This window comes from the organism of the source record quoted next, unplaced genomic scaffold, assembly GCF_019419815.1.
Source record: "Pyrus x bretschneideri cultivar Hongxiangsu unplaced genomic scaffold, Pyrus_bretschneideri_v1 Contig8, whole genome shotgun sequence".
In the NCBI taxonomy this organism is placed as follows: Eukaryota; Viridiplantae; Streptophyta; class Magnoliopsida; order Rosales; family Rosaceae; genus Pyrus; species Pyrus x bretschneideri.
In genome coordinates this window covers 4,557,588-4,578,535 of record NW_025999820.1, presented here as the reverse complement: position 1 = coordinate 4,578,535, position 20,948 = coordinate 4,557,588, and the positions used below count along the sequence as shown (strand labels likewise).

Genomic DNA, 20,948 nt, shown 5'->3' with positions numbered 1-20,948 from the left:
TAATAAGTGGAGGAACACTTTGGAAAAAAAAATTCCTTCACTTATATAATGACATATGGTCTACATTCTCATGTTCCTAGCACATTAAAAAATCCCTTGTGACAGTGCAAGTAACACTACGTACTAGCGTAATGCTCCAAGTCCACCCGCATTAATTATTAATTTCAATTGAGAATGAATCAACATTGATGGGAGACGAGATCTTGCATGAGCTTATAAAATAAGTTGAACTGCTTCTCATCTTGCCAATTGATTTTATGATGAAACTTCAACTTTCTTCATAGTATTAGAGCAGATTGTTCCGAGTGTGAAGCCCAACGACCACACGTGCTCTATCACTTGATTTTTGTTGTCCACGTGATAGACTTAAAAATTTATCACACGTGAGGGGGCGTGTTAAGAGTATTTTCAACCTATAAAGTGCGGGCAAGACCAACCGTGTGGAGTAATTGTAAAACCTTGTTTGAATGACAATGAGATCACAACTGAACTACTTGTGTGGCGCATAACAGGTTATACTGGTTATGTGAAACACAGGAAGTTTGAGAGCCCTAATGCGATAAGAGTCATGGAGTTACATGTATTGCAGCTGTCCTAGTTTCGATCCTTATCTGATATACACTAGTATATCAAGTCATGATGGGACTAAAACTCTTAGAGATAGAGATCAACACTCCTTCTGTTAATAGGCTGGACTGAGTAGATCTCTATCGATGAATGACTGTATAAATAGTTGAAGTCCCTGCTTCCACACTAAGGCTTCCAAAAAGATCTAAAACCCTATTCACTTAGAGAGGAACATTAACGAGTGTTGGAAGTAGAAGACTTCATCTGTTGATCTCAGAATGGCGATACCTCCAGGTAAGTTGGTTTCTTGCACTGCACGGGATGGTCTTTCAGTTGCTGATGCGTATATATTTATGGTAATCCTAGTGTCGTGTTGGTTTGCTAGGCAGTTGCAGTTTGATTCTTTATATTACTGCTTACATGTGGTATCAGAGCCAACCCAACATGGCTAGGGTTCCTTAATCAATATATGGTTAACTCTCGATATAAATACATGCAAATATGTTTTGATCCTGTGTCATTAAATGCTTCCGCTGCATACTGACAATTGTTTGCATGGTCACTATATGTAATCAACTATTGCTGTGGATACCTCCAGTTGTGTTTGCTATCATGTGCAGAGAAGATCATCTAAAAATAGTTACGATACTGGAATACTCAACCAAGAAGAACTTTTGGATTCACATTCTATTTATCAAAACCAAACGGACAAATAAGATTTGAATCGTAAACAAGGATCTCAACATCTAATCTGCTCAAAAGTGTTTAGTTTGTTGATTTTGGCTTGTTGTCTAAAGAGTCAAACATGTGATTCATCTGTATTAAGTGAATGATAATCTGCTCAAAAGTGTTTATTTATTCAAGTTAAACAAATGAATCAATGTATAGTGAAGTATTGAATTGACAAGATTACATTCTTCATCTGCTCAAAAGTGTTGAAGTTGTGTAAACTGCCCTTGTATTCAATATTTTGGCTATGCAAATCTAGTATGAATGGCTTCTGTCCAAAGATGATGCTGTGCTTATACGATTATGTGTCAGGAAAAGATTAAGTATCATTTTCCATCTGTTTATTAACACTTAGATGACTAACAACTGTTAAAATTAATGTTTGGTTTTTCCAGCTCCTCACATGACATCCCTCAATTTCAACAATATTGAGACCTTGACCGGTTCTAACTACAAGAAGTGGAAAGAGGATGTTGAAATGGTCCTTGGGCTTATGGATCTCGATTTGGCATTAAGAGAGGAAAAACCTGCAGCTATCACTGCAGAGAGCACGGCAGATCATAAAGCAAAGGTTGAGAAGTGGGAGAGAACAAATCGGATGTCACTGATGATTATGAGGAAAGCAATGGCTCCATCAGTTAAGGGAGGTGTTCCAAAACAAAATAATGCAAAAGACTTCTTGGCTGCAGTTGGGGAAAAGTTTAAAGAGTCTGACAAGGCAGAAACTGGGACTTTTCTAACTCAAATTACTTCAATGAAATTTGATGGTGAGGGAAGTGTCAGGGAACACATTCTGAAGATGGTTGATCTTGCTCAAAAGTTGAAAGACCTTGAAGTACCCATGACTGATCAGTTCCTAGTTCATATGGCTTTGAACTCCCTGCCTTCAAAATATGGGCAGCTCAAAGTTTCATATAACACTCAGAAGGTTAAATGGGGCATTGATGAACTGATCACTATGTGTGCACAAGAAGAAGATCGGCTCAGGAGTGACAAATCAGTTGATGTGAATTTTGTACAAGGAGAAAAACGCAAAAGGGACTTCGCTCAAGGTTCAACCGTGGCTGCTGGTAAGAAGAAGAAGAAAGAAATTTCTTCTTCATTTAAAAATGCTAACATCATCTCTAAAGGATCTTATAAAATTAAAACTGCTAATGTCGAAACTGAGAAAGAAAAGGAGTGTTATTTTTGCAAAGAAACAGGTCACTTAAGAAAGAATTGCAATGGCTTCAAGAATTGGCTTGTTAAGAAAGGTAATGAAATAAATGTTTTTGTGTGTGTTGAGTCCAATCTAGTTTATATTCCTCCTAATAGTTGGTGGTTTGACACGGGCTGTTCTATTCACATAACCAATTCCTTGCAGGGCTTCTCAAAAACAAGGGTGATAAACAATGAAGTCTACAATGTCTATGTGGGGAATGGGAGCAAAGTTGCTGTCGAATCCATAGGAAGTGTCAAATTAGTTCTTTCCTCTAGCTTTATTTTAGAATTAAGTCCAGTACTTTATGTACCTTCCATGCGAAGGAATTTAATTTCTGCATCTAAGTTAGTTAAGTCCGGCTTTACATTTGTGGGTGACAGTCAAAGTGTAAAGTTTTTCCATTCAAATGACTCGAATAAATTGCTTGGTGAAGCTAATCTCAAAGTTGATATGTGGCAAATGAATTGTACTTATGAGATTGAATGTTTTAATGTTCAAAGTGTTGGTTCTAAACAAGTGCTCTCTCATGCAAAAACCTCAATGCTTTGGCACAAAAGGTTGGGGCACATCTCTAAGGAAAGGATCATCACACTTACAAAACAAGACTTGTTGCCACAACTTGATTTCAGCAACTTTAAAGAGTGTGTTAACTGTTTTAAGGGAAAGCTCACTAATACTAGGAAAATAGGGTCAAACCGTAGCCAATGTCTATTAGAAATCATACACACTGACATTTGTGGACCTTTCCCAATTAAAACCATCTGTGGAAAATCATATTTCATAACCTTCATTGATGATTTTTCACGTTTTGCATATATTTTCCTTATTTCTGAAAAATCTGAAGCCTTGCAATGTTTTAAAACTTTTCATTTGGAAGTTGAAAAACAACTGGACAAACACATTAAGATTGTAAGATCCGATAGAGGTGGTGAGTATTTTGGCAGGTTCACTGAGGCAGGACAACACAAAGGACCTTTTGCAACTTATCTTGAACAAAATGGCATCGTGGCTCAGTACACTACACCTGGGACTCCGCATCAAAATGGAGTTGCTGAACGAAGAAATCGAACCCTAAAGGACATGATCAGATCCATGTTTGCACATTCAAAGCTTCCAATGTTTCTCTGGGGAGAAGCACTGAAAACTGCAAACTATATATTGAATCGGGTACCAAGCAAGTCAGTGGACAAGATTCCATTCGAAGCTTGGACTGGAAGGAAACCGAGTTTTAACCACTTTCATGTATGGGGTTGCAATGCCGAGGCCAGATTTTATAATCCAACAGAGAAGAAACTTGATCCAAGAACCATCAGTTGCCAATTCATTGGATATTCTGAGAAGTCTAAAGGGTATAAATTCTATTGCCCTAACAGTCACTCGAGGGTCATGGAAACACATAATGCACGATTTCTTGAAGATGAGGATGAGACTGATTTCAGCAACTCAGCAGCTCTATCCCCAGATTTTGAAGAAATCCCACTTGACAGTGAGTTGCCTGATCAGCACGCATCCACTCTCAGTATTCCCATGCAGCCACGCCTTCTTCATAGCAGCTTACATATGTCCTATGAAGATGAGACAGCAAATGAGGGACACATGGCCTGTGCAAATGTCCAAGAAAGTGAAGTACATGCACCAGTCACTACAAGGTTGGAATCGAATATTCGCAAATCACAGCGAGTACGTAAAGCAGTATTATTGCCTGATTTCGTATACCTAAATGAGGCAGAACACACTATAGGTGATGAAGATGATCCCTTGTCCTACAATCAAGCAATATCAAGTGCACGATCAACGTTATGGAAACAAGCCATGCATGAAGAACTGGAATCTATGGAGAAAAACAATGTGTGGAGTCTAGTTCCACAGCCAACTGGAACAACAAAAATCATTGGTTGCAGGTGGGTGTTCAAGACAAAACGTGACTCACAAGGCAACATTGACAAACACAAAGCAAGGCTAGTAGCGAAGGGCTTCACACAAAGGGAAGGAATTGACTACAATGAAACGTTTTCCCCCGTCTCAACCAAAGATTCCATGAGAATAATCCTAGCTATCACGGCACACTTTGATTTAGAGCTTCACCAAATGGATGTCAAGACGGCATTTCTGAATGGAGACCTTGAAGAAGATATATACATGCAACAAGCACCTGGATTTGTTGAAAGGGGGAAAGAAACGATGGTTTGTAAGTTGAATAAGTCTATATACGGCTTAAAACAAGCCTCGAGGCAATGGAATAAGAAATTTGATCAGGTAATGGCAGCTTCAGGGTTTCAAGAAAACAAAATGGATGAGTGTATTTATCTGAAAGTTCTTGGGTCAAAGGTTATATTCTTAGTGTTGTATGTGGACGATATATTATTAGCTAGCTCCGATATGTCTCTACTACAGACAACTAAGAGTATGCTCATTCAAAACTTTGACATGAAGGACTTGGGGGAAGCTCGATTCGTTTTGGGAATAGAAATTGTTAGAGATCGTGCTAAGAAGTCTCTTGGTCTCTCCCAAAGGCAGTACATCGACAGAGTCACTAAAAGATTCAATATGGACAAGTGTTCGAATGGTGAATTGCCTATTGGCAAAGGAGACAAACTGAGCAGTGATCAATGTCCCAAAAATGAATTAGAGAATGAGGGAATGAAGGATAAGCCCTATGCATCTCTTGTAGGGAGTCTTATGTATGCCCAAGTATGCACAAGACCGGACCTGGCTTTTGCAGTAAGTGTACTAGGAAGGTTTCAATCAAATCCTGGTACAGCACATTGGGTTGCAGCGAAAAAGGTACTGAGGTATCTTAAAAGAACAAGAGATTTCATGTTAACTTACAGTTATGTGGACAAGCTGGAGTTGGTGGGATTCACAGATTCAGACTTGGCAGGATGTGTGGACGACAGAAAATCGACAAATGGTTACATTTTTCTGTTGGCTAATGGTGCAGTATCGTGGAAAAGTGCAAAACAAAAGAGTATTGCATCTTCAACCATGGAAGCTGAGTTCATAGGGTGCTATGCAGCAACTCAACAAGCTGTTTGGCTCAAAAACATGGTGAGAGGATTGGAAATCGTTGACAATGTTGACAGGCCCCTCAAGTTGTATTGTGACAACAAAGCTGCAGTTTTCTTTTCAAAGAATAACAAAAGGTCATATGCTAGTAGATTGATGGATATTAAGTACTTAAAAGTAAGAGATGAAGTGAAGAAGGAGACTGTCGAAATTGAGTACATCCACACAAGCTTAATGGTAGCTGACCCGATGACAAAGGCTTTACCAGTGGGAGTATTCAAGAAACATGTTTTCAACATGGGAGTGAAAGAACTCTTTGATTCTGTTAATGAGTGGGAGTAAGCACTCCATGAACTACGTAGGTCTTATTGCTGTTATCTTTATTGTTATTGTGACAGTTGTTAATTATTCTTGATTTGTTTGAATAGCTGATTATGCTTTGACAAACTACTTTGGTACTGGAATCATTTCAGTTTGTTATGTGGAACTGATATCTGACGGTACAAATTATCAGTTCTCAACATCATGACTCGTAAAGGTGGCATAGTGTTTTCATGATAAATATGTATGTGATCACAGAGTGCAAAGTGCAAGCAATGCGTGCTTTGTTTTCTGTGGTCCTATATTTTTCTTAAAAATGACAAGTCACTGAGTAGGATCAGTTGCAGATTTTGTTTGTGAACTCAATGATCATCGTGATTCTTATTGTGTTGAGGCATATCATTGACATTCAAGTGGGAGAATGTAAAACCTTGTTTGAATGACAATGAGATCACAACTGAACTACTTGTGTGGCGCATAACAGGTTATACTGGTTATGTGAAACACAGGAAGTTTGAGAGCCCTAATGCGATAAGAGTCATGGAGTTACATGTATTGCAGCTGTCCTAGTTTCGATCCTTATCTGATATACACTAGTATATCAAGTCATGATGGGACTAAAACTCTTAGAGATAGAGATCAACACTCCTTCTGTTAATAGGCTGGACTGAGTAGATCTCTATCGATGAATGACTGTATAAATAGTTGAAGTCCCTGCTTCCACACTAAGGCTTCCAAAAAGATCTAAAACCCTATTCACTTAGAGAGGAACATTAACGAGTGTTGGAAGTAGAAGACTTCATCTGTTGATCTCAGAATGGCGATACCTCCAGGTAAGTTGGTTTCTTGCACTGCACGGGATGGTCTTTCAGTTGCTGATGCGTATATATTTATGGTAATCCTAGTGTCGTGTTGGTTTGCTAGGCAGTTGCAGTTTGATTCTTTATATTACTGCTTACAGTAATTCCCACTTAAGTGGCAATATGACGATGTTTGATTTCGATATGCCCATTTTGTTGGGGAGTATCAGGGCTAGAATTGCGTTGTTAAATACCCAATCATGACAAAAGGTGGAGAAAGATTAGTTGACATACTCCGTAACATTATCACTTTGGAGGACCCGAATGGTAACTCGAGACATATTGCGAACTATAGCCACAAATGTTTTAAGGTGATCACATACTTATGATTTTTGTTTCATAGAGATATCTAAAAGTAGCGAAAAAATTCATCAATAACTTGTGGGAGATACATATAACCTTTATGGTGAGGACTATAACCGTTACACACACAAGGCTAGACCGACTCTCTAATTTGTGGGAGATATAATAAGGTTCAAGCTGGGTAAAACAGAGACACCCAAAGACTCAAAGATAAGAGTAAGTAGGGAGGGATAACCAAAAAGGATGGAATATGGGGAATTTCAATCTTTTTTTTTGGTCAATAGGAATTCCATTAATAAAGCAACATGGAGAAGAAAATACAGAAAGACTCCTTAAAAAAGGAGAAGATTGATAAGATGGATGACTGTGAGACCTTGCATGGATTAGTCTCTCACTAATATGGCGCTTTGTCCTCACATTCTCACAATTCTTATTCAAAGAATGTGAAACCTAGACTCAATATACTATTAACCCCACTCAATAGAGTGGCAAACCCTAGAACTTAGTATGCGTACAAGTAATGCTAGATAACCAATTTCTTAGACCAAATTTACAAGCCATGTGATATGTCATCAATAGAAAATAAGCATGTTAATCAACATTTAAGTAATAATTCAATCATCAACAATCACGTCATACAGTTACAAATTTAGTCTAAATAGTTAATCTCCCAGACATTACCCGTACGCATACACATGTTGTATTTGAATGAATTTGCAACACCATGTCATCCAAACGCAATTAACCAACTAATATTACGAAGGAATCGCATCCAAAGGGAAGCTAATAAGGTATAGATTATTGCTGATATAATTGGTTTAAGCTAAAGTTTTGGTAGTTTGTGGTTGTGGGGAAGAATCACTTTAGAAAGCACAAAGTTTGCATGGGGCATGTTCAAAAGGTAATAGGCTGGAACATCGAATGGAAAGGCCCAGTGAAGAAAGCACAAAGAACGAAAGGGAAAAAAGAACTGGAATAAAGAGTTCTAGCTAGCTCCAAGTTTTCTGCAAATAAAAGTCATAGAAAGGTAGGGTCGTCCAACGTACATGAAGTCCTTCTGATCCTTTTTATTGGTTTGAGGCTAAACTTACAATTAAACAGAAGATGATATTGATACAATTGTTCGTTTGAGGTTTGGAGGCTAACGGGCAAGACATTCAAAATATATATGTTGGATAGCATATCCCAAATCGGTCATATGACAAATAATGTACATAAATATATATATGAGTTTTTACTTTTAATATCACCAAAATCTTTTGTGATAAAACTCAATAACTAGTAATAGGTGATTAAGTTATGACAATATAGTGATATTGGTGGTGGATCATGCTGGGCCTGAAAAGTTAACATAGTATCAGATCCAGCTATTATATATCTCAACACGTTAATCAACACTTAAATAATAATTCAATCCTCAACAACCATATCATCGGATTATAAAATTTGGTCTACCTAGCATTACGTAAAATATTCCCCTTTGATTTCAACGACTGACTTATATGTGTTCTTACGTGAATGAGCAGCTTAGAAACCATCTTCCCATCACCTTCCTTCCATCCATAGAAAACGCCTCTCTACCATCATCGTATGCATCATCCATTGCAATTTTTCTCTCCCATATGTTGTAAATTATTAATCCTCTCTTCCCAGTCATCCATTCGAATACATACGAGATAAAATCTGAGATTAGTTTGACGTGGCCATGCAGAGTCCTGAGCATGTACCCACGCACGGTATCAGTTATCAAAGCAAACTACTTGTGTGTCAAGCCCAACAATTATACGTGCTTCCACATCTTTCAAATATGTTGTTTTGTACTTGAATCAAGACACACCACTAATATACTGAAGTCCCTTGGGAAGTAATTTCGCAATCTTCTTTTCTCTATGCACTCATCCTTTTGTTTTTATTAACCCCTAGATTGAATAAATCGACGAAAAATCAAAGGACAAATAAACAGAAAGTGTATATAGAAGGAGAAAACGTAAGTGAAAATCACTACCCATTTATTATCACTTTGGTCAAAAGCATTCTCCAATAAGCAGTCTTAGAGAATGAATTTTGCACAAATTACCATCGTTTTTTAACAAAGCAAGTCCCTTTCGATCTAGACCCTCATTGAGTATGACTTGTCACCTTATTACGAAACCCAAAAGGAAGTGGCTTACAATTGAGGTTATTCCACCCGTTGTGTGTTTTCTAGTTAAAGTCTAATCTCTTAAGTTCTCTCCAAATCCACTCCCTCTCCTCCCCTTCTCTCTCATTTTCCTTTTTTTTTTTCCTCTCTCTCTCAATAAACAAGTTAATACAAGATATTAACGTGACTAAACCGAGATCATTCAAATAGGAGGAGACTGAAGAGGAGGAAGATTTGGAGAGAGTGAACCCTACTCCTATTTTTGGACCACTTAAGGTTGGTAGTAAGACTCTTGTCGGTGCATTCCATATCACCCAAGAAAGATTATGATAACATCAAGGTATTAAAAAACGAACCAGTCCACATCCAAATCCAGAGGGACAATTTGATATCATTTGCTGCTGGGGCCTCTACTTTGCAAGAGTTGGGAGAATCCAATGGATATAGAGATTGAAGGGGTAATTAGGTTTAGGTATAGACAAAGAAAGCTTCAAGTTCTCTGAGGTTGATATCTTTGTCCTTAATCTTTTTTTTTTTTTTTTTTTTTTTGTTTTTTTTGTTCTGGGCATTCTTCATTTCTTGGGGACAAAGGAGATGTTGGACAAACCTGAATACCTGAATCATAACAATCCTTGGTGAGCTTGTTTAAGGCTTCACTTGTATTTTAAGGCAGTCAAATCCAATCCATGTATTATACAAATAAATAGGGGGATTTTATTTTTCTGGTGTTTCGGAGTATGTGATACTCCAGTTTCTTTTGACTGTTAAATCTTTGTTTAAAAATACGAAAAACAGTCATTTAGTACTACTGTTTAGTGATATTTCTCTTCATTGTTAAGTGAGATATCTTAAGTTCGTTTATTGTCAAAGGCGAATTTGAACCACATTATTGCTAGTCCATTATGAGATTTAACCCATTCTCTCACCTTTTAAAATCTTTAGTGTAAATATTATCATTTATTAAAAAAAAGAAAATTTACGGTTAAAAGTCTAAAATATACGGTATCAATGGAACATCATAAATTTTTTAGGAATAAGAGATTCTTATGGCAGTGTCATCATATGATTGAGACATTTTAGTATAAAAATAAAAGACATTAGTTTTTCTTTTGGTTAAAAAATGAAAAAGAGTTCGAGCATGGGTTTTGTAGTTCTCTAAACATAAGATTAGAGCTTTACGAAGAAGAAAAAAAAAGCATATGATTAGAGGTGTATTTGTTTATATTTGCTGGATACGTGGTGATAATAATTATTATTATTTTGTCAAGATAATTTCTCATTTTCTATGTTTTGCAAGTACTAGATAGATATATCGATCATTTCAAACGAGGAATGCGAGTTCTAGAAAAAAGGATTAGATGGAATAGTTTTTTCTTTTGGATCCGAAGGGGATTTACGTCCATAAGAAAAAGAAAGATTATATAAGAATATCACAAGATTCCAATTATATCTGTAATTAATAATTAATGACAAACTTCACAATAAATTAATAATAATGTGATTCAAATTCATTTTTGATAATAATTAAATCTATGATTTCTTACTTATCAATAAAAAAAAATAACACTAAACTACGATATTTTTATTTTTATTATTATTTATTCAATACAAAATTAAAAATAATTATTAATACGTAAATAAGGATAAAATAAGCATACGAAACCAGAAGAAAAATGAAAATTAATATTAATACCGTTATTAAACACAATGAACTGTTAAATTTCTGAGTCAGAACTCAGAACACATTGGGAGAGACGAGCCACATTTCTTTTCATTCTTCGAGGCCTTTATAGTTGTAGTTTTTTATTTTTTTATTTTGTTGTTTTCCAATAAACTAAATATACGCCGAAGTCGACGGTTGGGAAAATTACCTCCAACAAGTGTACGGTTCGAGACTGGTGGTTGCCCACCTTTCTTTTATATTTATGTATCCAAGTGGGAACACAGCTGACAGCTCACTGAGACAGTGGTCACTCGTACTAGGAGGAGGAGGAGGAGGAGGAGCCGGCGGCGCTGGAGGGCAATTTGGGAACTTAAAGCAGCAACAAAAGTCTTCAACTTCACCAACACCGCCATTGAAGAAGAAAGGACCCACTGGTTTGATTTGATACCAAAAGTCCCTCTGCAGTTCTTTTCAAACCGCTCCCGCCCTCCCCCCCAAACTCCCCATTCTCCACCCACCAACTCTCTCTCTCTCTCTCTCTCTCTCTCTCTCTCTCTCTCTCTCTATATATATATATATGTATCTGTTTGTTGAAAACCCAATTGTTGTTGTATCATTTTCTTCATCCTAACTCCAACTAATCAGATAATGAGATCAAGTTTCTAACAATATTACCACTTTCTTCAGTAACCCATATCTATTTGCATCTTTTTTTTTCCTTCCTTTTTTTCTCCCTTTCAATTTCATTCAATGGAAGCATCAGAGAATTGCAGTGTAAAGGTGGCTCTGCACATTAGACCGCTTATCGGCGATGAACGCCTTCAAGGTTGCAAGGAGTGTGTTGCTGTTACACACGGAAAGCCTCAGGTACTCTGAGTTTTGTTTCCATTGAGGAACTGGGTTGTTTTTTGAGATTGGAATTTTTGGTGTAGCTAAATTTGGATAGGTGGGTTTTGTCTGTCAAGTTAAAGATTAATGTGAGGTTTAGTTTTTGAGCATTATCAAATGAATTACTGGTGTTTCGAGATTGCGTCGCGGTTTGATCAATGGAGTTTTGGGGTTGATTCCCCTTCATCTGTTATGAGCATTGCTTGTACTTGTCTTTAGGGTCCTGTGAAATTACTGGTTGGTTCATTGGAACTAATTATTTTGGTTTTTCACTACATGAAATTTATTGCAGTAGTGTGTCATATGAATCTTAAACAGTGAGTGCTAGATTCTCATTTTTCCAGTGCTATATCATAGTCTAGTCTGTTAATTGAGCCGTCGTTCCCTATGTTTCCGGTTAGGCAAAACAATAGAAGTTGAAAAGTTTCCTTCTTGGCAATGCTGATTTAATAACCTTCTGATTAGGGTTCAACAAGCAGACATGAATTATTACCAACGCAAAATCAAACCCATTCCTCTTTCTCACACACACACATACATATCTCATTGCCTTCATACCATTAAAACAAAGTACTATCAAATTGCCTTCATACAATTAACACGAAGGACAATTGTAAACCAGCTTTAAACCAGACAAAGTCCTTTTTTTGCCTGGTTGGGTTGGCCCGAGACTCTTTGCATACTCACTTAACATGAGACCTACTTTAACACGTAGGTTCCCACAACAGATAAAACTCAAGAAATATCACCATGATAATATAGTCTATAGACTATATAGTAGTTTGGGGGTACGGGTATGATTTAAAATGTTCCCTGTATCTCATTTTGCTAAAGCCCAGCGAAAGTTATGCTCATGGTAAGTAAAACAGAAACCATTTGGCACACTTGTGTGAATTTAGTGGCTTTTCAATATTATGGTACTATTTTGTGTTTGCAACTTTTAGCTTGTTGTCGTAGTTGCTGAAAGTATGATCTTTGTTGACCATGGTGCAGATAAAAATTGGCCCACATTCTTTTACATTTGATCATGTCTATGGGAGCAGTGGAGCTCCATCATCTGCCATGTTTGAAGACTGCATTTCTCCACTTATTCATGGTTTATTCCAAGGATACAATGCTACGGTACTTGCTTACGGTCAGGTAATGTCTATCCTGTGAAAAATGGGCCTTGCGGTTGAATAAGATCTTGCACATGGTCTGCTGTTATTTTAACAGCCGAATTATACATATGCTGCAGACAGGATCCGGAAAGACGTATACCATGGGAACTGGCTCTGGAGATGGTTGCCAGACAGGGTTGATTCCTCAAGTTATGACTACATTGTTCAACAAGATTGAAATATTGAAGCATCAAACCGAATTCCAAGTGCAAGTTTCCTATATAGAGGTATATTCCTTTTGTTGTTCATATTCCTACTTTGTCATAGAAAAGGCCCTCAGTCATGTGGTTCCAGAAACTTTTCGTTGTTTGGAGAGTGGTCCTATCCAACTCAAAACAGTGAGATTATTGGCAAGTTTTTCTTTAATGGCAAGCTATCTATGTTGTTTTCATAGACCAATCTCTTGCCAATTTTTATTTCCATACTACGAGGATTAATATAGCGTTTAAATTTGCAGATTCTGAAGGAAGAAGTGAGGGACTTGTTGGATTCTGTATCTACAAATGGACATGCTGCAAAAGTTAATGCTTCTGGAAGGCATCCCATACAAATTCGTGAAACATCAAATGGAGCCATAACCTTAGCAGGATTAACTGAAGTTGCTGTTAGTTCATTACAAGAAATGGCCACTTGCCTGGATCAAGGATCATTAAACAGAGCAACGGGGAGTACAAATATGAACAGCCAATCTAGGTAAACCTTGAATTTCAAATTTCTACCCTCTGCGATGCAGATTTACTTTTTATTACTGAAATGATTAGCTTTTTCATGTATATATATTTTTGAGGATTCTGGCATCCATATTTCCTAAATCGGCGTTGCGAAGTACTGTTTAAGTTCTATTTATCATAGTGGTCGAAGATGTTGAATTGTTAAGTATCATTAATGGTGATTTTATTGAAAATTTATTTTACAATTTCATATAGAAAGCAGTATTACTTTTGAACTTTTAGTAGCACCTTGAAGACTTTTAGTATTGTGAAAGATCAAGACTTGTACAAGAAAATGAGAACTTCCTTTCTAGATAGCAGCCTGGGAATATATATATATGTAGCAGATTGATTATTGCATGACAGAATAGTCCTGTTGAATGTATATATGTACCATCTTGATTATTGCTTGATTTTTTTCTAGCTAAATGTTTCATTTGCAAAAATGTGTAGTGAGTAATTAATCCAAGTGCTCGAAAATCTTGTTACACCTACAGTTTAAGTGATTGCTCATAATTTAATGATATATTGTTCCCATTTGTATAGTCGATCGCATGCCATCTTTACAATAACATTAGAACAGATGCAAAAAATCCGTTCAGCTTTTCCTGGGAATGACACTCCAGATGAGGATATGGGTGAAGAGTATTTTTGCGCAAAACTCCATTTGGTAGATCTTGCTGGATCAGAGCGAGCTAAGAGGACAGGTTCTGGTGGACTCCGTCTAAAAGAAGGTCAGTAAAACTGTTTATGAATGCAATCGTACTGTACCTTTCAATCATCAACTACTGAGACTTGTAAACATTAACTTATGAATAGGTATACATATTAACAAGGGACTTCTTGCACTTGGTAATGTCATCAGTGCATTGGGGGATGAGAAAAAGCGGAAAGAGGGGGTGCACGTCCCTTACCGAGACAGTAAACTCACTCGACTCTTGCAGGTAAGATAAACATGAATAATCTGCCTGATATCATGTATAATGGTAACATTACTATTAAAATGTAGATGCTGATGCCAGCATGAAATGTTTTAATGTTATCAAACATGTGCATTTCCACACTTTTCAATGTTTCAATGTTCAAATCATAGATTCATAATTTCATTAGAGGATGATGTTTCTGTTTTTGCTTGGTTTATGTGTTGCTGTCTGATATGGTTCACTTGTGCATTTTGGCAGGATTCACTTGGTGGAAACAGCAAAACAGTTATGATAGGTAACATTACGAGCTTGTCTCTATGATTTGTGCTTTGGTTGAACGCCATTATACTTAAGTGACATTTATTCATACTTCCCTCGCTCAATTATTTCATTGAATTGACTACTTTTATCCTCCATTATTCCCCGCTGTTCCAATGTCCAATTAGGATTTTTTTTTTTGTTTGTTTGAAGACTTTAGATTTTTCCACTTGTTTACTTTCGAACAAGATTTACTTAGTCTGGAATTGGATTCCTCTTTGATTGAAGTTGCCTTTAATGCTTCTTACTTTTGGTAATTTTCTGTTCTTTGCAGCTTGCATCAGTCCTGCTGATATCAATGCCGAAGAAAGTCTTAACACTCTGAAATATGCAAATCGTGCTCGCAATATTCAGAACAAACCTATTGTAATTTTGTCAGATGACTCTCTTATGGTTTTCCATAATCCCTTTACGAAATGTTTTAATTAATGAGCACCGTTGATATCTGGTTTCATATTCCATGAATTACGACCAACTTGAAATGTTTTCGTTTTGGGGTACAGGTTAATAGAGATGTCATATCCAATGAGATGCAAAAGATGCAAGAGCAGCTAAAATTATTACAGGCAGAGCTATGTGCTCGGGGTGGAGCTCCATCAGACGAAGTGCTGGTATTTTGCTTAAAATAGATTTCATTGAGTTAAAGTAGTTGTCTATGCATCTTCTTATGGACGCACATTGAAATTGGTTGCATAGGTTCTTAAGGAAAGGATTGCCTGGCTTGAGGTTACCAATGACAATCTTTGCAGAGAACTTAATGGATATCGCAGCAGATGCGCTGTTGTGCAGCAGGGTGAAACAGAGAGCCAAGTATGTCAATGAATCTTTTTACAAGAGTTTACAATTTAATTGCTGGTGATCTTCATTTTGATAGTTTTCCATTTCTCAGGACCGTGTTTGTTTCACAAAAGTTGATGGACTTAAGAGGGGCTTCCAGAGTATGGGTTCATCTGATTATCAAATTGGGGAAATTACGTCAGGTGAACCACTCATTTGTTTCATGTTTTTTTTACCTTTTTAGAAGAAATGATGTAGTTTTTTTCGCTTTCTCTTCAGTAAGAATTTAGAGTAATGATGCTAACTGGTCACTTTGGTTGGGCTGAATTTATAAAATGCTTATTCTGGTGCACAACTCTTGTTTTGACTTGCAAGTTTGGTCCTTGACATTTTGGGCATAATTCCAAAATTTCCAGGTGAAGATTGTAAGGAAATCGATGAAGTAAAAAAAGAGTTGGAGCATCAACTTTTGCAAAATACAATGGACACAGAATTAAATGAGTTAAACAAGCGCTTGGAGCAAAAAGAGGTTTTACTTTCATTTATAGTTTCATATGTAAACTAGCCATGGGATTTAACTTGAATAAAAGTACTCATAATCCGAATAATATATACGCATATCTATGTTATCTTTATATGTTTATCAGACATGGAGAGTTGAAATAGACAATAGTCAAGTACATCTCAATGCATCTCAACCATTCATACCATTCATAACTGCTCGGATGATTGAACATATTCTATATTTGGTATATGATCAGATAAATTTTTGTTTATGGTATTTTCATTAATCAGTATAGCATATTTATGTTCCTATTTGTTTGATGATCTACAATCTGAAGATAATCCTACCTTTCTGTGATTGTAATCTTTCTAATATTCCGTATATCAGAAAAAGAACCACGAATATATTGCTCAGGAATTATTATCAAAAAAGAAAAGGGGAACTCTTGGGTTGCATTCTTCAATCTGATATATTTTTTTGTATGGCATTGTCTTATAGTGGAGCTGGCAGTCAGTGTTCCAATCAACCTTCATTAATGTTTCTGGCATGTTTCATCTACTGACAATGATCAATTTTTTATTGAACGGTAACTTTACTACTAGTCACTGCCCCATAATCATAGCTTCCACCTTTTTGCAGTCTGAGATGAGACTTTTTGGAGGGATTGACATTGCAGTTCTGAAGCAGCACTTTGGAAAGAAAATCATGGAAATTGAGGAAGAGAAAAGAATTGCGCAGGTCAAATGAAACATATGTGAATTTTGATTTTTTGAAATGGCTTATTCTCTATCTGATAGTTGAAATAATTACAGAAAGAGAGGGATGGCTTATTGGCTGAAGTTGAGAGCCTTGCTTCTAACTTGGACGGACAAGGGAAAAAAATGCAAGATGTGCATGCACAAAAATTAAAATCTCTTGAAACACAGGTGATGCTGTGAAATATTTAAAACGTCGTTCAGTTTGCCTGTGTTTGTGTTGATAAGTGAATGTATTCATTGTGAACTACAGATATTAGATCTGAAGAAAAAACAAGAAAACCAGGTCCAACTTTTAAAGGAGAAACAAAAAAGTGATGAAGCAGCAAAGCGGCTGCAAGCTGAAATTCAATATATCAAATCTCAGAAGGTTGGTTCCATTTTTCGTACATCAGGGAGTTCCATAAGCAGAACTATGAATTGTATAATATCTTATGCATTTTTTATCTTTGTTAACCAGTTGTTCATCATATGCAGGTTCAGTTGCAGCATAAAATAAAGCAAGAGGCAGAACAATTTCGACAATGGAAGGCCTCTCGCGAGAAGGAATTGTTACAGGTGCTTTACCTCCCATTAAAATATGCAATCTGGTCCACCTCTAATGCGCCTCAAAATTTAAGTGTGGTCGATTCCTGAAAAAGAATATGAAGAGTTATCAATAATCCGAAACTTTATAAATCTGTTGTGTCAGTTTGGTCTCCAATGGACTTCACCTATCATTTTGTATCTTATTACACCTTTTTAAAATGTTTCAAAGTGCTCTCAAACTTTGGGAATTGCGTGCTGTATGTAGTCCTCGTAATCATTTGGGTATCTTTGTAAATCCCATTTATTTCAGCTGTGCATGTAATTGCTTATTTTGTCATTCTTTCTACTATATAATTATTATTACTATTTAGTGTTGATTGTTTAACTGTGATTTTATCTCAAGCAGCTAAAGAAGGAGGGAAGGAAAAATGAGCATGAACGCATAAACTTGAAGCTCTGAATCAGCGCCAGAAAATGGTATATATTTGTATTTGACACATACTGGCAATTGAACTCTTTCACGTTGATAATAAACCCATACCAAATGCAGCCTATCATTTTTAACATTCTTGCAGGTTCTTCAAAGAAAGACAGAAGAGGCAGCAACTTCTACCAAGCGGCTTAAGGAATTGTTGGAAACTCGCAAATCTTCTGTACGTGACAACTCAGGTAAGTTTTATTTTTTATTTTTGTTTGAACGTAGCTATCAGTTGACCCCAATAACTCAGATAACCTCATTTCCTAATCTAGTGTTTTCATCTTCAGTTAACCCCAATGGACATACACCAACTAGCCAGGTAAAGATCTTCACTTCACTTATAATGGTTCAATATTTAGGATGGCTGGTTGGATTGTATTACTCGAGTAGACCGTTACACTTGAAATTAATGACCTTAATATCATCTCTGCTATAAGTTTACATTGAAACCATTTTAAAACGAATTGCATCTCTAGGGCAATGAAGGATCTTTACAACGGTGGCTTGATCATGAGCTGGAAGTCATAGTGCAAGTGTATGAAGTTCGTTTGGAATATGAGAAGCAAAAGAAATTGTATGTACTATTGTATTTTATTTTATTTTTTAACTTTATTTATTTTGCAAGGAATTTGCTTATAGCCTTATACTAGGATTAATGAAAGTTATAATTTAGACGAGCTGCACTGGAAAAAGAGTTGGCCTTATTCAAGCAAGCAGATCAGCTTTCTGGTACTCAAAGAGGAAAGAGCGGACATTCCAGGTATGTCTACTAAAACTTTCATGTATGCATATACATGCATTATTGATATGCAATACAATAGTCTTCTCCATTTGACATTCTTTTTCCCAACCAATCAGAGTGCTGTCCATGTCACTGGGTGCAAGAATGGCAAGAATAGCTTCACTTGAGAACATGCTGAGCATGTCTTCAAATGCTCTCGTGGTGATGGCTTCACAGCTGTCAGAGGCAGAAGAAAGGGAGCAGAGCTTAAGCGGTCGTGGACGTTGGAATCAGTTGCGTACAATGGGCGACGCTAAGAACTTGCTTCAACATATTTTTAATGGTGCTGCAGAAGCAAGGTGATTATACAATTACATTGAATCTGATGAATTAACTGTTGAAGCTATCTTGCCTTGGTGAGGATTACTTTGTTCAAATTAGGGATATGCATTTCATGAAATTTACTTTCCCTTTAACTTATGCTCTGGTGATGGGTGAAAAATAATTGGCGAAACCTTTTACTTGTGTCTTCTTTTAAGTTCCACGGTTTTGATTAATGACTCTGATTGATAGTGTCAGTTCTTTTTCATTTAGTGTAATTTTGTTCGAGCAAATATTACCTCTTCGCAACGTCAAAGAAAAATAATGAAGAATGTTCAGGAATTGTAATTAAAAGAAATTTTAATATATGTATCTGTGTCAACAGGTGCCAGTTGTGGGAGAAGAACATGGAAATTAAGGACATGCAAGACCAGCTGAATGAGCTTGTCACTCTACTTCGTAAAAGTGAGGTTCAGAGAATGGAGCTGGTGAAGGAACAAAAAGTGATGGAAGAAGCTGTTGCTGTTGCGTTGAGTACACCAGCTTCGGTGAGACTGCCAGCTAAACCTCTCGCGGCTGTCAAAATTTCTTATTTTTACTTGGTCTTATCCTTTGATTGGATAATCAATTATGAAACTGTAGTTTATATAAACCAACATGCAGATCTGCCAAGATTTAAATGGGAATTTTTTATTTTTATAAAATCCATATTATTCTTCATTGTTCTCACTACTACTTAAATGGGAATCAACAGGCGAATTCACGCACTCCATTAAAGCACTTAATGGATGATATTAGTGGTCCTTTGTCTCCAAAGTCACTCCCAGCACCCAAGCAGCTCAAGTTCACAACTGGAATAGTTAATGGGTTGGTTCAAGATTCGGCGGCATTTCCTGGACGAGACACAAAAGGTAATTATTTTTCTTTTATGCTGTTTTCAGTGTCGTAATTCTCCTCCTTGACTAAGAAAATAGTCATCATTCTGGGTGCAGATGGTACCAATGGGACAATTCTCTATGAAGAAACTAGCAACGGTGGGGCATGGCGGTAAGCTTTGGAGGTGGAAGAGAAGTCATCATCAGTGGCTACTACAGTTTAAATGGAAGTGGCAGAAGCCTTGGAGACTCTCAGAATGGATCAAGCATAGCGATGAGACAATAATTAGGCCGAGGCCTCGCCCACAAACTCAGATAGATATGATGTGAATATCAGCTTCGTTTTATGTTGTATACACATCTTGACTGCCATATACGATTCAAAATATGGCTTGGTGAAAACAACTGTAACTGCAGGTAATCATTCCCCTGTTGTTTCCAATACAGGCAACCGCCAACTTTGGTATAAAAGAGAAGCGCGATATATTCATGCATCAAATATACACATGTTTTTGTTGCCTGCGTGCAGGATGCAGATGTGTTGTAAATTGGCAGGACGAGAATCGTAGGTTTGACAGTCTTTTGGCCAAAACATGGTTGCATCACAAACGACTTCGTCATGCCAGCAGTCTCAGGAAACTTGCATAAGACAGCGAAAATTGGACTGCTGTTTATGTGGTGAAGGAAGACACGTTCGTGCAAGAAATAGGTGGTTTTATGATGCTAACATCTGATGCTGATTTGTACTTCGTACATTGTTACATCGTTTCTTTAGTTACACACAGAAGAGTAGAACATAGTAGAATTTCTGCTGCCGTGTTTTGCGTGTATATATCACCTCCCCCGAACTCCGGTGAGTTTATGTAGTCGTACAACGTTAGTTTGGGAGAATTTTGGCTTTGACATGTCATATTTCTCGTTGGAGTGTTTTAACGAGTTTGTACCTACTTTGTTCATTTTAGGGAATTGATTTTTTTTTTTTTTTTTCAAAAAATAGATTTATTAAATTAAATGTTAGATTAAGGAGCTAGCGGGGTTCAAACCCATGTCGTGATGCAAGGGCCTGGGCAACACTCTTTTCCACCACAGTGGTAGAGGGTCATTTGCTTAGGGAATCGATTTCAACACACTGTTTTTGTTCACATGCACACTTTATATTTATTTCTGACCTTTAGATCGAATAAAGTAATCAACAAACA

General features: G+C 36.8%; 2 protein-coding genes across 2 annotated transcripts; both read left to right on the top strand.

Moving 5' to 3' along the window:
- The first annotated feature begins 845 nt into the window (after positions 1-845).
- On the top strand, positions 846-2,941 carry LOC125473151. The gene is made up of 3 exons (XM_048575560.1): positions 846-861; positions 1,692-2,549; positions 2,660-2,941. The coding sequence occupies exons 1-3, from the start codon at positions 846-848 to the stop codon at positions 2,689-2,691; spliced, it is 906 nt and encodes a 301-aa protein (XP_048431517.1). The 3' UTR covers positions 2,692-2,941.
- Positions 2,942-11,075: 8,134 nt separating this feature from the next.
- Positions 11,076-20,733, top strand: LOC103957067 (kinesin-like protein KIN-4A). Its single transcript, XM_009369147.3, is given in 28 exon segments — positions 11,076-11,657; positions 12,672-12,818; positions 12,916-13,065; positions 13,296-13,531; positions 14,095-14,282; positions 14,368-14,492; positions 14,730-14,766; positions 15,064-15,155; positions 15,293-15,400; positions 15,486-15,599; positions 15,679-15,769; positions 15,983-16,095; positions 16,711-16,809; positions 16,884-16,997; positions 17,080-17,196; positions 17,304-17,384; positions 17,761-17,791; positions 17,794-17,831; positions 17,930-18,023; positions 18,120-18,151; positions 18,309-18,406; positions 18,506-18,592; positions 18,691-18,912; positions 19,260-19,422; positions 19,629-19,763; positions 19,765-19,785; positions 19,867-20,166; positions 20,279-20,733. Coding segments are annotated over 27 exon segments (3,063 nt in total). The 5' UTR covers positions 11,076-11,540; the 3' UTR covers positions 20,080-20,166; positions 20,279-20,733.
- The last annotated feature ends 215 nt before the right edge of the window (positions 20,734-20,948 follow it).